The 19340-nt window shown below is 47.1% G+C and overlaps 2 protein-coding genes across 6 annotated transcripts in view; one reads left to right on the plus strand and one right to left on the minus strand.

Annotated features, from left to right (window-relative positions):
• The window catches only part of LOC310749118 (lysosomal alpha-glucosidase-like), a 39521-nt gene that overhangs the window by 17240 nt on the left and 2941 nt on the right, over positions 1 to 19340 (minus strand). The window contains exons 1-9 of one of the 4 annotated variants that reach the window (XM_083585598.1): positions 14511 to 15001; positions 9841 to 10372; positions 8163 to 8308; positions 7710 to 7875; positions 6474 to 6570; positions 3978 to 4097; positions 1998 to 2116; positions 874 to 1005; positions 124 to 234 (exon numbers count right to left, since the gene is read on the minus strand). In XM_083585598.1, the coding sequence (XP_083441724.1) occupies positions 124 to 234; positions 874 to 1005; positions 1998 to 2116; positions 3978 to 4097; positions 6474 to 6570; positions 7710 to 7875; positions 8163 to 8308; positions 9841 to 10372; positions 14511 to 14986 (1899 nt within the window). In that variant the 5' untranslated portion in view covers positions 14987 to 15001. Of the gene's footprint in view, positions 1 to 123; positions 235 to 873; positions 1006 to 1997; positions 2117 to 3977; positions 4098 to 6473; positions 6571 to 7709; positions 7876 to 8162; positions 8309 to 9840; positions 10373 to 14510; positions 15002 to 19340 lie in introns of those variants that run through there. The other 3 variants (XM_083585599.1, XM_083585601.1, XM_083585600.1) reach the window with 3 other exon arrangements.
• Positions 14585 to 19340, plus strand: part of MAFK (MAF bZIP transcription factor K) — a 31220-nt gene continuing 26464 nt past the window's right edge. For both annotated transcript variants that reach the window (XR_014541524.1, XM_083585937.1), the window contains exon 1: positions 14585 to 14725. The gene's annotated coding sequence lies outside the window, so the exon portion shown is untranslated. The remainder of the gene's footprint in view (positions 14726 to 19340) is intronic.

Genomic DNA, 19340 nt, shown 5'->3' on the forward strand with positions numbered 1-19340 from the left:
CCCCAGTGAGAATACCCTGTACTGAGAATAGCTCTTTGTACAACACACCAAGGAAGATAATACAATAAAATTCAAAACAGTAAACTGAAGAGGCAAAACGCCACCCCGCTCCTTCGCTCTCACCTTCCCTATCAGAGGTTTTCCTTGGGTGCTGTTGATGAATATTCCACGCTTCAAGCCTTCATCATAAGGCCAGTAAGAGCCTGGAGGTTGGGTGCTGCTGATTCCTGGGTCCTGGGGGGAAAGCAAAAACAGGCTAGGATCCACACAGCAATGAAACCAGCCTCTTGCACCAAATGGATCTTTGGCTACCTGCTTCAAGAAAGGCAGGAAACTCAAATGTTCTACTGGGCTGGAGCAGTGGTTCCCCAACATTTTCAGGCCACTGCCTCGTTTCCATAATGTCACACCCCCCCCACTGTCCCTGCAACTGTATGTTAGTCGGGTGGAAAAGCTCTATAGAATGGGGGGGAGGGGGGAGCACACATCACTAAATAAAAGGCCATTTGTAGGGAGAACAGGGATCTTTGCTGGAAAGTACTTCTGAGCAAACAGGATTTCGTCCATGGATGAAGGGCAATGCAAGTTTTTATGGGGAAGAGAATGCTATATTTAATGCCACATGGAACCGCTTTTTCCGTTCTCGCTTCTATATTGCATTTTGCCTCCATGGCTAAATAAATAAAACACACAGGATTTGGGAAATGCAAAGCTCTAAATAAAGGATCCCAGCATAGCAGCAGCCTTTGATGAAAGCTACACCAGAGCGACAGGATGTTACCAACCTTGCTTGAAAAAATTAAATCATATCTTGGAATTGCACATTTATATTGCTGGAGTAAGAAAGAAGTGAGAAAAGCAGAGAGAGGTTACCAGAATCATCACGTAGCGCTGCCCATGTTTGTGAAGGTCTTCCACCAACTGGGGGAGAGTGCCAAACTTCTGGGAGTCAATGGTGAAGTCTCGATAGCCATCCATGTAGTCAATATCATTCCACTGCGCAGCCTACAAAAAGAAAGCATAGGTATCATAGAACTGTAGAGCTGGAAGGGAATCTGAGGATCATCTAGTCCAACTGCCTGCAATGCAGGAATATGCAGCTGCCCCATGCAGGGATTGGATCTGGGACACTGGCATTATTATCACCATGCTCTACTCAACTGTGCTACCTCAGTTGAGAAAGAAACAGTGTTGGACCAGAACTGCAGAAAGCTACTAACAGCACGATCCTATCCATGTCCACTCAGAAGTAAGGTAAAGGTCAAGGGACCCCTGACCATTAGGTCCAGTCGTGGCCGACTCTGGGGTTGCGGCGCTCATCTCGCTTTATTGGCCGAGGGAGCCGACGTACAGCTTCCAGGTCATGTGGAGCCACCGACCTTCTGATCAGCAAGTCCCTAGGCTCTGTGGTTTAACCCACAGCGCCACCAGCGTCCCTCCACTCAGAAGTATGTCCTATTAAATTCAGTCTTATTAAATGATTCAGTCTATTCAGTGCTATTAAATTAACTTACTATCAAATTAAGTTAAATTAGGATTGCCGCCTTAGCTATTAAACACACTGGGCGACCTTAGGCGATTCACTCTCTCTCAACCTAACCCACTTCACAAGGTTATTGTGAGGCTAAAGCAGGGGTGTGTGTACTGTCCTAAGAATGTAAAACGAACATGCTGGAGCAGCTCAGGGGCCCACCTAGTCCAGCATCCTGTTCCTGGCCAACCAGATGCCTGTGGGGAAACCCGCAAGCAGGGCCCAAGCCCTAGAAGCCTCTTCTCTCCTGTGGTTCCCAGCCATTGGCATTCAAAAGCACTGACAACCATTGGCCGACAGTGGCTGACAACAGCCCTCTAGGATTTCAGACAGGAGTCTTAACCAAGCCCTCCTTGGGAGATTCAGGATTTGAACCCGAGACCCTTTGCATGGAAAACACCATGTGCCACACCCCTGACCTAAATCTGCAAGCTTCTCATTCTGGAGGGTCCCTCTTGATGTTTACCTGCGGGATCTGAAAATTCCTCATGGCCTTGACGATCTCCCAGGTCTCGTTGCTTGTTCCATAGCCCCAGCGGCAGAGATGGAAGCCCAACCCCCAAAAGGGAGGCATGGTAGGGAAACCTAAAACAAAAATCAAGAAAGTGTTAGGTGTGCTGCCTCAGAGCCACGGTCTTCTTCTTCCTGTGCCTTTTGACTTGTCCAGGTCAGAGTTTACTGTGTATTTGCAGTTATTTGCGTTCCGATTTAATCCACATAGTCCAGTGTTCTTTGTCATGGTCCAGTTTACGGGCAATCAAAGTCCCGGCTGAGGACGTCGGGATCGGAGACAAGATGGCGAGGTGGGCGCAGGAACGAGGGTCCAGAAGCCAGGGATCCGAGGGTCAGGAAGCAGGGAGCCACAAATTCAAGGGTCCGAGGGTCGAGAAGCAAGGAGTCAAGAAGCCGAGGTCCAAGGATCAGGAAACAAGAAGCCAAACACAGCAAGGCGAGAAACGAGTTGCTGTGGCCAAGAGCTGAAGGGAAATGCTGACCTTATATCCCTTCCCGGCTCTTGCCACCAGCTGCAGTGAGTTACCAGTCGGCCTCACCTGTGTGGCCGCGCCTTGCCTCTCCAGAACAAACTTAGGAAGGCCCCAGTCCTGTGAAGCCCTACTGGTCACAGGGCCTGGCTCTTGCACAGGTTCTTCAGTCTTGGGTCCCCAGATGTGGGTGGGCTACAACTCCCATCATCCGCAGCCAGCTTAGCCTGGTGGGCAAGCATGATGGGAGTTGTAGTCCACCCACTTCTGGGGACCCATGATGGATGAACACTGTTGTAGTTCACATGACAAGAACCTCAAACAACACCAATCAGCATGATTCACGTTTACCCATTGCAGGGATAATCCAATACGTTGGGGGAAATGGAGCTTTGAATCACTGCACTTGGTGTCACAGATGATTTGCTTCGGTGTTTTGGGGTGGGTGGATCGACTGTCACCTTCTTCTACTCCCCTTTCCACGCCCACCACTTCCTCAACACTCTCTCATTTCTTTTTGTAACTATTTCCGGTATGCACGTGCCACTGACTATCCACACATCACCCCCCACTTTATTAGTCGTTCTGTCATGCTTCCCCAGTCTTACAGCATTGTTTCTACCTGGAGGGGGCGCTCTTGCATTATAGCATAATGAAAGCAGGAAGCTGTGGGATTGGAAACGAAGCAGGGTGCCTGCACCCAGACTGTTTACATACAATCAAAAGCACAAAGCACAACAGACAAAGGGAAGTTTGAAGGAGATTATAGATACTCAACATCAAAAAAACTAAGATCATGGCCACTGGTCCCATCACCTCCTGGCAAATAGAAGGGGAAGAAATGGAGGCAGTGAGAGATCTTACTTTCTTGGGCTCCATGATCACTGCAGATGGTGACAGCAGCCACGAAATTAAGAGACGCCTGCTTCTTGGGAGGAAAGCAATGACAAACCTAGACAGCATCTTAAAAAGCAGAGACATCACCATGGCGACAAAGGTCCGTATAGTTAAAGCTATGGTTTCCCCAGTAGTGATGTATGGAAGTGAGAGCTGGACCATAAAGAAGGCTGATCGCCGAAGAATTGATGCTTTTGAATTCTGGTGCTGGAGGAGACTCTTGAGAGTCCCATGGACTGCAAGAAGATCAAACCGATCCATTCTGAAGGAAATCAGCCCTGAGTGCTCCCTGGAAGGACAGATCCTGAAGCTGAGGCTCCAATACTTTGGCCACCTCATGAGAAGAGAAGACACCCTGGAAAAGACCCTGATATTGGGAAAGATGGAGGGCACAAAGAGAAGGGGATGACAGAGGACGAGATGGCTGGACAGTGTTCTGAAAGCTACCAGCATGAGTTTGACCAAATTGCGGGAGGCAGTGGAAGACAGGAGTGCCTGGTGTGCTCTGGTCCAGGGGGTCACGAAGAGTCGGACACGACTAAACAACAACAAAAATAGATACTCACCAATCACCTGCTGGTACTGCTGGACCACCAAGTTGGGGTCTGGGCCTAGGAAGATGTAGAAATCCAGAATGCCTCCAACGGGTCTCCAGGTGAGGGCAGGTGCGGGCTGAAGCACCACCTCTAGGCAACAAACAGGAGAGAGGAAGACTTAGGGTTTGTCCATGGTTCTGCTTATGTGGTTTTCCACCTGTCCCACTGCTTTCTCTGGGAAAACCAGGGCTGAATCAGAGCAAACATCAATCCACAGAAAACCCAATTGACGTTTGTTCCGATTCAGCAGTAAAGAGTGTGTTTTCCCCAGGGAAAGTGGTGGGACAAGCGAAAGTGTGCGCTGTACACATTAGTGCCGAGACTTTTCATCTGTTATTTGTCCTGTTTGATTATTTCCATTGCTTTTAAAAAGAAAAAGAAAAAAACCCGTTAAAAAAAATTTCAGTATTGCTAGGCTTCGACAGAAAGGTGATGCATTAATATTTAAGCAAATGAATGAATGAATAAAAAGAAGTGTTGAATTCAAATGGGCAGATCGTTGGGCAGAAGGAAGCTGAGAGAAATCCACAAAAACGGGGAGAATAGAGAAGATCTGTACTTGCTGTCCAACAGAAACCTTTACTGTACAGTGGTGCCCCGCAAGACGAATGCCTCGCAAGACGGAAAGCTCGCTAGACGAAAGGGTTTTCCGTTTTTTGAGCTGCTTCGCAAGACGAATTTCCCTATGGGCTTGCTTCGCAAGACGAAAACGTCTTGCAAGTTTGTTTCCTTTTTCTTAACACCGTTAATACAGTTGCGACTTGACTTCGAGGAGCAACTCATAGAACGCAGTGTACATAGTAGCCTTTTTTGAGGTTTTTAAAGATTTTGGTGATTTTTGAAGCTTTTCCAAAACTTCTTTTGCAGCCATTTGGTAAGTTAAGCTTTTAAAACTTTTTTGGGGGGTTTTGGATTTTGGGTTGGGGTGTTTGGAATTCAAGGACTTGGTGTTGGGGAGGGGTTTGCAAGAATCTGGAAGCTTGTGTGTTTTTTTCCTGCATTTTTATGATTTGTTGTGACCATTGGGGCACTCTGCTGTTTTTTAAAAAAAATTCTGGATTTGAATTTCTGTGTGCTGGGTGGCTGGGGAAACAGTTGGGGAGGGGTTTGCAAGAATCTGGAAGCTTGTGTTTTTTTTCCTGCATTTTTATGATTTTCTGCGACCATTGGGCCACTCTGCTGTTTTTTAAAAAAAATTCTGGGTTTGAATTTTGAAATGCTCTTTACAGTATGTGTGACTTTAAAGAGCACTTAATAAACTCTTGTTGTACCAAATTTGGCTTTGTTTGGACTTTTTTTGACCATAGGAACGCATCAATTGATTTTCAATGCATTCCTATGGGATTTCATGCTTCGCAAGACGAAAAATTCGCTAGACGAAAAAAGTCGCAGAACGAATTAATTTCGTCTTGCGAGGCACCACTGTAACTGATATTTGAATTTATGGCTTTCAATATCCTTCAACCCTAAAGATCTTTCAAAGGCATTTTTTTTTTAAATTAAATGCTGGAAATTGCTGGAGGTATAAAGGACTGGCATCCTTGGATCAAGTACATCAATTCTGTTGAATTTTTAAATTGGCTTTTCAATAAATGTGCAATTAAGTGTTACTGTTTTGAATTTTATTGTGTTGTTCTCTTCCTTAGTGAGTTGTGCAAACCACTATTATGAAGGAAGGCACTGGGGGTGACATTATGGATCCAAGCTGGCAGTGGCCCAAAAAAGTTTGGGAGCCACTTCACTAGTTCTTAAGAGCCCTCGGGGACACACCAAGGTCCCTCTTCTCCCTTACTCTTCATGGCTTTGCCAACACGATCTGTGTCTTGGAAGTACTTGGCCAAAAGGGTGCCTGTAGCCCTCTCAGCTGATGCAGGCCACCTGCCTCTCCCTCTCTTTTTCTACCAGCCACTCTGCAGTCTCCATGCAGTCAAAAGGCCAAATCCCTTGGAGAGAAGGTCAGAGACAAGACACAGCCAAGGAGGGTTGAGAAGCAGCTGGCTGTGAAGGCAAGGAGCCAGCAGCTGCAAAATGCGGTTAAACCGCCCAGTGGTTGCTAAAGAGCCCGCCTCATGGCAGGAAACAGATGGCTCTTGCCTCCGTAAAAAGCCCCTGCTGCACCTCCAAAACTCCATTTTCCTCTGTTACTTCAAAAGCACTGACTCAGATTGGCTTCCCGCGCATCTGAAGTCCATCTGATTACCTGAAAAGCATGTGTCACCTGGAATTTTTAAAAAATACAAACAAACCCCTGAAGACGAACCCACTTTTGACCACCCTCTGACTAGTTATTCAAAAGAAGTGAGCTTACAAACATTTTTCTCTTTGCTTCCAGTGAAGAGCCCGATACTCCCTGGTTTTCTTTATTCATCGCCTTCAAGCAGATCCACATGGGCAATGCTCAGAACATTCAGATTGGTTTAAGTATCTAAATTATTTCACCACAAAAGGTGCCAAGGGGACACGTACCCATTGCGTTGCTGTTCATGAGGAATACCCCATGGGAAGCTCCGTCTCTCTCCATGGCAAGGTAAAAGGGGTGGACGCCATAGAGATTGTAGGACTCCTGAAAACAAAAAGAAGTCAAGACTCATTTTCAGCCAGCACTTCATAAGAACGCAAGCAGAGCCCTGCTGGATTGGGGCCAATGGCCCAGCCCGTCCCACATCCCATTCTCACGGTGGCTGACCAGATGCCTCTTTGTGGGAAACCTGCAAGCAAAACCCAAGCCCAAGATCCCCCTCCCAGTGCCTGTAGCCAGTGTGGTGTAGTGGTTAAGAGCGACAGACTCGTAATCTGGTGAACCGGGTTCGCATCTCCGCTCCTCCACATGCAGCTGCTGGGTGACCTTGGGCTAGTCACACTTCTCTGAAGTCTCTCAGCCCCACTCACCTCACAGAGTGTTTGTTGTGGGGGAGGAAGGGAAAGGAGAATGTTAGCCGCTTTGAGACTCCTTCGGGTAGTGATAAAGCGGGATATCAAATCCAAACTCTTCTTCTTCTCCTGCTGTGGCTCAGGGTCCTGCTTGCAGATAGCCCAATAGATGCATCTGGCTGGCCACTGTGAAAACAGGATGCTGGACTGGATGGGCCATTGGCCTGATCCAACGGGCTCTTCTTGGGTTTAGAGAGGCAGCCAAACATGATAGTCCAGCATCCTGCTTCCCACAGTGGCCAACTGGATGCCTCCAGGAAGGCTACAAGGAGGAGATGGAAGGCAATCATTGGATGCACCTCCCTGGGTTTGCCTGGTCACAAAGCGACCTAACCTCATGGCCATCAACTGTGGCAGCAAGTTCCACAAGTTAAGTATATGTATGGAGCAGAACTTTCTTGCCTCTTCCCTGGGTCACGTTTATGGAGGAGCGATGGTTCTGACAGGTGTCGGTGATTACAAACATTGGGCCTTATGGGAACACTGGCTCATGGGGCAAACAGCCACTTTGGGGGAGGAGGGAATTTTAAATATGAAGGCAGCCCGAAGTGGGTAAGGTTAACCCCTCTAACACAACCAAGGTCCAGAATTGAATTGGGGACTCAGCAGTTGTTATTAATCAACGAATATGGAAGAATCTGATCCACCTTTGGCCATTCAAGCATGTAAGGAAGTATGGAAAGAAGAGAGAACATTTGACCAGGGAGGGGGCAATAAAGCTACAGCATGACTGAAAATAGTTAAGACCCCCCAATCTTGCATAAAAGGTACCGTAGGAGGGACATCTCGGGCCCAGAAGGTCAGGGTGTTCCACTCCAGACTATGCAAGAAGTTGCTTCGATGTTCCCCCAGTCCATAAATGAATGTGGATGGAAGGACTGTAGAAATCTGCAGAAACTGATCAGCAAAGAACAAGGGAGCCACCGTTGTGTTCAACCTAAAGAAGGGAGGGGAAGAGATGTTAGGAAGGACAGGTGACGAGAAAAAGGCTGCTTACCGATGTTTCCCCTTGCCAAAAGTGTTTCTAGTCCTCATGGCTGAACAGAGAGAGAGTAGCTTTAAAATGTGGTGGGACACTAAAGTCCAAGGGAAGGCCCCTCCTTCCAGGAGAGGTCCTGCTTTAGGCCTCTTTCACACACTACTGCATCAGCCTGGAAGCGGGACATGAATTTAAGAAGTGAATAACAAACACATAAATTTAGAAGGGAAGAGTCGGATCCTTACAGCACGGTCCCCGAAGATTTCCGCTTCACTATCAACCCAAAGGGCTCCTTGGAGAACTCAATGGTGTACAATGGATTCTCTGCTCTCTTGGTTGCTGAAGGAACATCAAGGGGCACTTCGTACCGAGGCTTTGTGGCATCAGTGATCTACAAAAAGGGGACACATAGACACACCCAGGTAAGTGGGAGATGCAAGACACTGTGAATTGTGTCAAGGGCTCAAGCTGAGGCCAGGATCCTAAAGCCGCATGTGAGAGTGAAAGAAGGTTAAGTTGCAACCACTTAAGACAGCTTCTGCCAACCTGAGGTCTTCCCAATGCCTTGGAGCACAATGTCCATCAGCCCCAGCCAGCATGGCTGTGCTGAGTGGGGCGGATGGGAGAGGCAGTCTCCGACAGCCGACATTGAATAAATAAAAAACAGAATGTACAGTACGGTCGCAGAGAGCTTAAAAACTCTTTCTCCACCCACCTTGTGTACAATTGATATGCACAATTTCAACCAGCCAGCTTTCAACCGCACAAGGTTGAAATCACACAAGTAAATTGGGCATTAAGTTGCGGCTGTACTGCATTGATTGTAAACGTTATGTGTTTGTGTTAATGTATCTATGTTTGTTTTAAGATGTGTTGTCAGTTGTCTGGAGTCCTTTGGGTAACGTGCAACTACCAAGTATTCATTACCATTCTTCTTATTATTAATGAATATGAATGATAATAATGATAATTATGATGGTGATAATAATATTAATAATATCACCAGGCTGATGAAGGCTGACTGAAGACCAGCAGCCTGATGAGGCGGACACGGTCCGTTAGCTTTCAAAAGCATTTTTCATTGCGCAAAACTAGCATTTCCTGCATGTACAAATCTCCCATTTTCCACTGCCTCTCTCCCTTCCGAATGCACATCCAGCATGAACATCAGGGTATGTGGGAAGTCAGATCACTGGCCCATCAGTTTTGTCTCCTCACAGACTAGGGTTTCAGGAAGGGGTTTTCCCCAGCCCTATCCGCAGAAGCTGGGGATTAATCCTGGGAACTTGTACACCCCAAGCAGATACTCCACCACTGAGGTATGCCCTTTCTCCTCTTCCCCAAGGCCCCTGCCCTGAAGGGTTCGTTGTGCACCAGGACTGCCCAGCTGAAAATAGCAGAGCTGATCTGGGTGGGGAGCCAGTGCACACCCACCCTCAGATGTTTTGAGAATACAACTCCCAGAATCCCTGTCCACTGGCCATGCTGCAAGGGGCTGGCGGGAGCTGGAGTCCAGCAACTGATTCTCCAGCCCTGGAATAGACAGCATGCAGAATCGAACATATGGCTCACGTTTTGGGAGCTAGTGAGAAATCTTTGCCTGTTTTCATTTCAGTGCACCGTAAACTACTTGAATATCACTGAATATCGTGATTTATCATTTAATCTAGCACAGGAGCAGTGAACTTGTTGCTCTCCAGAAGTTGTCAGGCTCCAACTCCCATCAGCCCCAGCCATCAGGCATAACAGGAGCCTGGCAACATCTGGAGGGCCCCTGGTTGCCCAACCCTAGCGTACAGACTGGTAAAATGTGTGCTCCCTCGTGGGCTGACAGCCCATTACCAGCTCCCTTGTGAAGGCTCAGTAGGATTAAAAGTGGAAAACGACAGCTCTGGGAACAATAGCTCATAGGAAACGACTCGCCTTGACATGCAGCCGGGCATCTGTTTCAAACTCCACGCTGAGCTGCAGCTTCTCAACATCTCTTGGGTAATAGGTCTTTGCCTTCCTGGTCAGAAATCCTTGCACTCCCAGCTCAGTCTCATTCAGGCTGCCCAAGGTGTAGCTGGGGAAGTCAGGCGGGTAGAAGCACCAGGGTACCCCCCTCGCGCTGCCCAAAGGCCAGTCACCATCGACAAAGCAGCATCCCCGGGCCTCGCACAGCTCCCGCGTCACGACTGTGCTTCTCTCCGGGAAACAGTCAAAGCGGAGGCTCTCTGGGATGGAGACGCACTTGGTCAGGGGCGGCGTTCCATGCTGACCCCACCAGATCTGCCCAAGAACCCAGACGGTCACCCCGCTAAGCAGGGCGGCCACCGTCAGGAGGCCCCCACCCAGCCACCAAGCGGACAACTTCTGATGACACAACGGTTTCCCATCAGCGGCCTCCTCTCCGGATTCTGTGATCTGGGGGACGTCTGCTGTCAGCTTCTGATAGGACTTCATTTTCTGCGTGCTGGATGAGGAAGGAGAAAGGAAGAAGAAACCCACTGTGACAATCTTTCTCTTATTCGCAACCACAGGAACTGAGGAAATAAGCGCAGAATGTTATCCACCAACACCCAAGTAACTTTGACATTAGACTACTGCGATGCACTGCACAAGAGACTGCTTTTGAAGACTATTCAGAAAGTTCACACAGCCGAAAGTGCAGCTGCTGAACTGTTGACTGGATCAATAAAACTGAGCACATCTTGCCAGTTTTTAAACAGCTTCCCTAACTGCCAGCATCTTTCACAAGCGTGGAAACTGAACATGAGCCTATAAAGCTGTTTAAGATCTTTAATTCCAAGTGTGGTTTTTAGGCTTTAAAACAAGGATGGGAAACCTGTGAACCTCCAAACATTATCGGACTTCAACTGCCATCAGCCCCAGCCAGTGTGGCCAATGCACAGGGATGATGGGAGTTGTAGTACAACAAAAATTTCTGGAGGAGTACAGGTTCCCTATTCCTGCTATAGTAACTGACACAATGAAAGTAGGAAATTAAGCAGAGTGTCCTAAGAAGCAGTTTTGGTACGTGTGGTTTTTAACTTGTTCGTAAAAGTTCTAGAGTTACAGGTGAGAAATGAGGTGGTCACATTTGCTGACGATACTAAATTGTTCAGGAAAAAGCTCCAAAATGACTTTCCCAAACTGAGTGAATGGGTGGTAAACATGAATGCCAAGCAATGTAAACAAATGTAAGGTGCTGCATGTCAGGACAAAAAAAATAATAATTTCACATTTAAGATTTAAACTGTCAGTGACTGACCAGGAATGAGATGGGCCATTGGCCTGCTTATGTCCTTATGTTAGCATCTCAATACCCTACTTGGTTTTACCAGTCTTGAGGGCAGCAGCTTTAAAAAGCAACATATACACACGTCAGACAACCTTGCAGGCAACCTGTGCTTCCTTATTTACTGCAGCTAGGCTCACCTATTGGGAGAGCTAAAACAAATCCATCTCCCCAACCATACCTCCATGTGTTTGTGCTTGATAATGGTAACAGCAGGAAGGAATAAAGCCTTCCGTCTTGCAACTGTTGGATGGCACTACTGCAAACCTCCTTTATGGTCCAGCTCTCACTTCCATACATAGAGCTGGACCGTAAAGAAGGCTGATTGCCAAAGAATTGATGCTTTTGAATTACAGTGCTGGAGGAGACTCTTGAGAGTCCCATGGACTGCAAGAAGATCAAACCTATCCATTCTGAAGGAAATCAGCCCTGAGTGCTCACTGGAAGGACAAATCCTGAAGCTGAGGTTCCAATACTTTGGCCACCTCATGAGAAGAGAAGACTCCCTGGAAAAAACCCTGATGTTGGGAAAGATGGAGGGCACAAGGAGAAGGGGACGTCAGAGGACGAGATGGTTGGATAGTGTTCTCGAAGCTACTAACATGAGTGTGACCAACTGCGGGAGGCAGTGGAAGACAGGAGTGCCTGGCGTGCTCTGGTCCATAGGGTCACGAAGAGTCGGACATGACTAAACAACAACCACCACCACCACCACCGCAAACCTCCTAGAATAAGCTCTTGTATTTGTTTTTAGCAGAATATTTTTTTGAGCCTGCTCCCAGGAACACCATGAGCTGGATTCTGTGGCTTATATGCCTGGGCTGCATTCTTAGCTGTGGCAAACAGTAACGCTGTTTGCTTTTTAGAGGCTGAGTTGTTTTTTGTTGCGCAACAATTGTTAATTATTCTTGCCTGCTTTTTTAAAGAAAGTTGTTATTTGAAACATATGTTTTTAATTTTTTTGTGTGCACTGCCTGGAGACTTACTGGTATTTAGGAAACAGCAACAAAACTGATGATGGTGATGATAAGTAAAAGCCAGCCTACTAACAGAACAATTTGTAAGTGTCCTTTCCTTGCAACAGAAGCAGCGTAAACACTTCACAGCCTTTAGTTACTTCTGAGTAGACCTGCACTGGCTATGCTTTAAGTTTCATAGCATTTGCCCCCTCCCCCCCAGTACATACAGGGCGACACAGAAAAGCCATTATCGCAAGGTGCAAAATTCAGCACTATCACTCTAGGGCAGAACTTGCTACCTTTCCCCCAGTCAGGGCTCTTGAACACACACAATCTCTGTTTTTCAGGCGTTGTTCTATCACCCACCCACCCTTTAATTTATTTGATCTCACTGCGGAGAAATAGAAAGCGAAAGTGTTTTCGTGCTTTCCTACTGTGAATCCAAAACAATTGTTTTTAAAGCTTTTTTTATGGGATGAATTCAAATATGCAGACATCCCAAACCAATCTGATTTAATAAAACGAAACAAACGTAACATAAATGAACGGGGGTAGGGGGGACACTGTCTGTTATACCGCATAGAAAAGGGTACTGAGCAACCTTAAAAGGCTGGCAGAGCTCAGTTTACGTCTGAAAAGGGTTGTATAAGACTATACTGCTATTGTGAAAGAACAAATAAGAGACCACTTCATTAGATCTATGAATTGTTATTCTCACTTGGCAGATTTTAGATAGAATTGTAGCGCTGGTAAGGACCCCAAGGTCCATCTAGCCCAACCCCCTGCAATGCAGGAATCTCAGCTAAAGCATCCATGACAGGTGGCCATCCAACCTCTGCTTAAAAACCTCCAAGGAAGGAGAGTCCACCATCTTCCGAAGGAGTCTTACTGTCAGAGAGTTCTTGCTAGCATTTAGTCATAATCTCCATACTTTTCTGTTTGTATCCCACCCTCCAAAGCAGCAGAAAATGTTTCTCCATTTTCCATGTGACATCCCTTTAGATATTTGAAGATGGCTCTCATATCTCCCCTTGACCCAACTCCATCAACTGTTCCTCATAAGGCTTGATTCTCTGGCCCTTTATCATCTTGGTCACCCCCCTCTGCACACATTCCACCTTGCCAATATCCTTCTTAAACTATCGTGCCCAGAACTGGACAAAGGACTCCAGGTGGCGGTTTGACCATAACTTGAGCACACAAAGAAAAATGTTGCAAACAGCAGGCTGATTTGTAATAATAATAATAATAATAATAATAATAATAATAATAATAATAATAATTTATTATTTATACCCAGCCCATCTGGCTGGGTTTCCCCAGCCACTCTGGGCGGCTTCCAACAGAATATTAAAATACAATAGTCTATTAAACATTAAAACTTCCCTAAACAGGGCTGCCTTCAGATGTCTTCTAAAAGTCTGGTAGTTTCTCTTTGATATCCAGTGGGAGGGCGGGTGCCACTACCGAGAAGGCCCTCTGCCTGGTTCCCTGTAACTTGGTTTCTCGCAGCAAGGGAACTGCCAGAAGGCCCTCGGGACTAGACCTCAGTGTCTGGGCAGAATGATGGGGGTGGAGACGCTCCTTCAGGTATACTGGACTGAAGCCGTTTAGGGCTTTAAAGGTGAGCACCAACACTTTCATTTGTGCTCGGAAATGTACTGGGAGCTAGTGTAGGTCTTTCACTGTAATTGACAGCAGCACTACAATAGCCCTGGCAATTGCTATTATTTTGGCAATCTGTTATGGATGCCTTAGCTGGGACCCCTGCATTGAAGGGGGGGGCGAGGCGGGACGGGTTGAACCTTGGGTTCCTTTCCAACTCTACAATTCTATGATAATAATGTATCTGATGTGGCTTCTAACGCCGCCTTCCAACCACCAGCCTTAAAGTCTCTTCCTCCCCTCCCCTTCAACAGAAACAAAACCATCAGGAAACACACGCGCCTTGCCGACGGAGACCACCCAGCTCCATTCACCCGCTTTTCCCGCGCTTCCTTCCCCCGCATGAATGAACGTTCTTCAGTGGGCGTGGCTACGCCAAGTACGGCGGGTGGGCGGGAGCCAGGAAGGAAGAGCCGGGAGGAGGGAGAGAAGCAGGAGCGAGAGGGCGTGGCTTTGGCTCCCTTGCCCCGCCCCAGGCTCGCTGACGTCTACCGTGGCGAGGCTCGGGTGACAACCCGTCTCCGGAAAGCGGCCCGAGCCCCGATTGGCTGGGCGGCTCGAGAGGGAGGAGGAGCTTCGGCGCGCGCTTGTTGCTGCCGCTGTTCTCCCTCCCGGCCTCCCCTCCCCTCCCACCCTCCCTCCCTCCCGTCCCCGATGGGGGCGGGGAGGAGAACTTGACTTTCACTCACTCGCAGCACGCGCGCGCCAGGGAGAGGAGGCCAGAGCGAGGCCGCTGCGCTGAGGGGAGGCGAGGCGCGAGCCCGGCCGGCCGTTGCGAGGCCCCTTCGCCAGTTTTCGCCTCACGCTTCTCTGTCCGGCGGGTAGAAGGAGGGGGGGGGAAGAGTAGCCGCGGGTGCGCGCGCGCGCTCCCGCCCTCCCCGCGCTCCCGCCCGCCTAGTCCAAGGTAAGGCAAACGAGCGACTGACTGACTGACTGGAGTGGCGGCGGTTGGCGGCGGCGCGGCTTTGTTGTTTCGTGAGGGGAAGAAAAACAGAGGCGAATTCGGTTGGACCGCTGAGGGGACGGAGGGAGGTCCGGGATTGGGCCGCGCGCTGTGCCGGCTCGCGCATGCGCCGCCTTGTGGAAGGGAGGGGGAGGAGCCTAGATGGGAGGGGTCAGAGAGAGAGAGAGGGAAAAGGCTAAAGGGAGGAATTTGCTGAGTCATTGCTGGAGCCAAGCACGTGGTGGCAAAATAAAGTCTGCCACGCCATATCTATCTATCTAGGTATGAAGTTCTCTCTCCTCTCTTCCCTGCCCCTGTGTGGATCAGAGTTTGTTTGACTTTTAGAAGACATCTGAAGGCAGCCCTGTTTAGGGAAGCTTTAATGTTTAATAGGTTATTGTATTTTAATATTCTGTTGGAAGCCGCCCAGAGTGGCCCCTGTGTGGATCAGAGTTTGTTTGACTTTTAGAAGACATCTGAAGGCAGCCCTGTTTAGAGGAGCTTCAATGTCTAATAGGTTGTTGTATTTTAATATTTTGTTGGAAGCCACCCAGAGTGGCTGGGGAAACCCAGCTAGATGGGCGGGGTATAAATAATAAATTATTATTATTATTATTATTATTATTATTATTATTATTATTATTATTATTATTATTATTTTGGGAGGGGAAGCTGGTCCATTAGTGGGGGGGGGGCGCTGTCTGTCAGCTTCAGCCCACCACCCCTCCTCCTTAGAATCATACAGTCATACCTCTGGTTGAATACGCTTGGTGTTCAGCGCGTTCGAGTTGCACTCCGCGGCAACCCGGAAGTAACGGAGCACGTTACTTCCGGGTTTCTCCGCTTGCACATACGCTCAAAATGACGTCATGTGCATGTGCAGAAGCAGTGAAAAGCGACGCACGGATCCCATTCGTATCTAGAGGTACCACTGTATAGCGTTTTTATCCTGCCCCTTCAACGTAGGTTTATGTTCACAGGTGGCTAGCAGATTAGTAACAAACTAACTAAACAGTTTATTCATGATGATGAATAAACAAAGCACACATACTGAAGTTGGGATAGCTTAGTCAGTTGAGCATGAGACTCTTAATCTCAGGGTTGTGGGTTTGAGACCCTTGTTGGGCAAAAGATTCCTTCCTTGCAGGAGGGGTTGGACTAGATGACCCTTGTGGTCCTTTCCAACTCTACAATTATATGATTCTACAAGGCTAATTGGGATGCGGGTGGCGCTGTGGGTTAAACCACTCTGCCTCTTGGGCTTGCTGATGGAAAGGTCGGTGGTTTGAATCCCCATGACGGGGTGAGCTCCTGTTGTTCGTTCCCAGCTCCTGCCAACCTAGCAGTTCGAAAGCATGTTAAAGTGCAAGTAAATAAATAGGTACCACTCTGGTGGGAAGGTAAACTGCGTTTCCGTGCGCTGCTCTGGTTTCTCCAGAAGTGGCTTAGTCATGCTGGCCACATGACCCAAAAAACTGTCTGTGGAAGTGGACAAACGCCAGCTACCTCGGCCTTTAAAGCAAGATGAGCGCCGCAACCTCAGAGTCATTCATGACTGGACTTAATTGTCAGGGGTCCCTTTACCCTTTACCTTTTATGAGGCTAATACAGCAAATTCAACCAACAAACTTAAACACCAGCAACCAATGCAAATAAATTGTAAAATTGAACTGCTCTAAGTTAGTGAATGCTTACATTAGCAGCTCTTAAAAGCCTCTTGAAATTGAAATAACGACTATAATTTCAATAGAAATACATTTTGTCGTGGTGAAGAACAATGTGGCCAGGTGACCTTTCTGCTGCTCAGCTGCTAATGTTAATGGGCACCTTCAGTACTTTCCTTTGTCTTCCTTCTTATGATTTCTTCTTTACATTGTACTTGAATGGCACAGCCTTTCAAATACATGACTCTTCAGATTCAGATACAGAGGACTGTCCTCTGTGAAGGAGGACACATAGTCACTGTAGCCTGTAAGGCTATTTTATGCTCCCAAAATGTTGCTGCTTTTCAAATTGGCATACGGTAAAGTATCTATATAAATGTATTTATTGCACACCAGAGCAGCTCAAGAAGCCAGAAGGCAAGACTTTATCTCTGTTATATTATTCACTGTAATAATATGTTCTATTTCATTTGTCTCCCAACTGCACTAGAAGAAGCTAAGGATAACATACACACAGCCATGCCCGCCCCCCGCTCTGAACCTCCAAATTTTGCAACAGCCCTGGTGCTTGTCAAAAGGAGAGTGACAAAAATTGGGAAGGGCATTGAGACAAGGTCTTGTAAGGAAAGGGTAAAGCAGTTTAGAAAAAGAATAATAATTATATTTGTATACTGCCCTTCATCCAAAGATCAGAGGGCAGTTCACAACATCAAAATACAAAACAAGAACACAATAAAATGTTCAGCCTGTAGAAGATATTATGAAGAGGTAGTCTGACAGCCTTCTTAAGATATTGGAAAGCTGTCAAACAGATCACAGAGCAAAGGATGTGGATGAACTTCTTGGCCACACAAGCTGTTTGATAGTTGAATAGATGGCTTGCAATGTGGCAGACTTTCTATTACAAGATTTTACACAGAGGCTGGGTGGTCGGTCATCACCTATCAGGGATGCTGTAGCAGGGGCTTGGACTGAATGACCTTTGACACCCCTTCTGATGTATATTTTTGGCTTAGAGAATGGTCCATGGTCATCAGGGAGCTTCCTGGCTTAATGGGGAGCTGATCTATGCCCACCTGGTCCTAGCTTGTCACACTAACTGCTACACCATACATACAATATTCTGTAAAAAATACTTCTTAACTACAACTACCACATTGTAGAACTGCATAGACAGCCTGCATATATGATTGTTACATGCTCTTGATCTCTTAGGTAAAACCACAAATGTCACACCAGCTCAGATACCGCTTTCACTGCCTACCCCTACATGCTTACGTGAATCATTTTGTGGTTCAGACACCATAAAAGGGGGCAAAGGGAGAAACCCTATTATCTTCCAACTTACAGGTGTCTCTGTAGGGCACATGGAGGTGATACCTAGGTTATTTCAAGCAAATAGCTAGTTTTATGCCTGTGTGATATATGTGTGCGCGTGTAGAAACTTGTGAGAGCAGAGACCTACCGTTTTGCTTATGTTATACTGTAAAGCATTAGATAGATTAGATTTCCTGACACCTTAAAAGTGCAACACTTAGTGGCATGTGAAATGTCTCCCCTCTATTGGCAGGTTGTGAACATCCACAGGTACATGTTTGTAAGCAGTGGTGCACCTGTTTGCATTTCATGGCCTCTTGGCCCCACTGTTTACAAAAACTTTGTTCATAGCCATGTTCCCGTGTGGCTATATTTTATATATGCACCGTGTAATCTTATAATTTATACAATGAACTGGATCCTGGTCTATGAAATTACTCTAGAGCTGAGCTTATGTAGCCAAAAAGACACTGTTCATGTACGGGGTGTGTGTGTGCATGCGTGCGCACGTGCGCGCATCACAGCTGACTAGGGGTAAACCCCAGACCCATCCATCAGAGTCTATGTTTCCTATTTGGTGGGGTGATGGAAGGAGCATATCACATGGCAACGTTTTGTTGCAGGTGCCATTTGTGCTGCAATTACAGGTAACTCGCAATTTAAGTGCATTTCACTTTAAGCACTTGGCATATATACACACACACACACATATACACACATATACGGGGGGGAACTTTGGCAATCCCACCCGCCATTGCACCCAGTGTGTTTTGACTATACACGATTTTGGCTTTACTCATTTTCCGCGGATTGTAACCCCGGCATAAATTGAAAGTATATTGCTAATCCAAAGCCACTTTTTTTGCAACAAATTAACATGGTTACATTTCTGGATACCTTTATGTTTGATGAGTGTGTGAGCAGGAGTTTATATATTCTTGTTTGCTGCTAGTGGAATCTACCCAGTGCCCCCGAGTCTAATATTGTTAAAACCAAGGAAACTCCTGGTTTCATGTCTCACTGCAGCCCTCCAATCAATTCAGTTCATCAGTCTCACTTTCAGTAGTCAGGGGAATAACCATACCAACCTGCCTTATGGGAAGGCTGAGAATGATGAATATGTGAAGGGCTGGGGGAGTTATACTGGAATTTATTTAGTGCCAGAGGGGCTGTGACATTCACAGCTTGCCGCATAGGTTGCACATGCATGAGCAGTTGTGCGATGTGGGTAGGTTGGTGTGAAATCTATTCTGGACTTCCTTATAGTAAGTTTAAATGTTGTTTTGTTTTTCACGGATGAATGTGTAATTGTACTTTAGGAGTAGAATGAGCTCCCGTACTCTGCTTGCGGTCGGGGAAGTTTGGCTTTGGGTTCGAGGAATTTCAGCCTTGCCGAATGAGTCGGCAGATTAACTCCTTTTAGGGACTCTGGATATGAGGTGCCTCTGAGTCATTGTGCTCTTTGCACTTTCAGTGGTAGCATGCATGCATCCTGGCCAGCTAACTTCAAATGAGTCCATTCAGCAAAATCTAATCTCCATGCATCTTGATGGCATGCACAGCAGGCTTTGGTAGGAATGTGGGAAGCATGCAAC

Source organism: Podarcis filfolensis (genome assembly GCF_964270895.1).
Source record: "Podarcis filfolensis genome assembly, chromosome: 14".
Lineage (NCBI taxonomy): Eukaryota > Metazoa > Chordata > Lepidosauria > Squamata > Lacertidae > Podarcis > Podarcis filfolensis.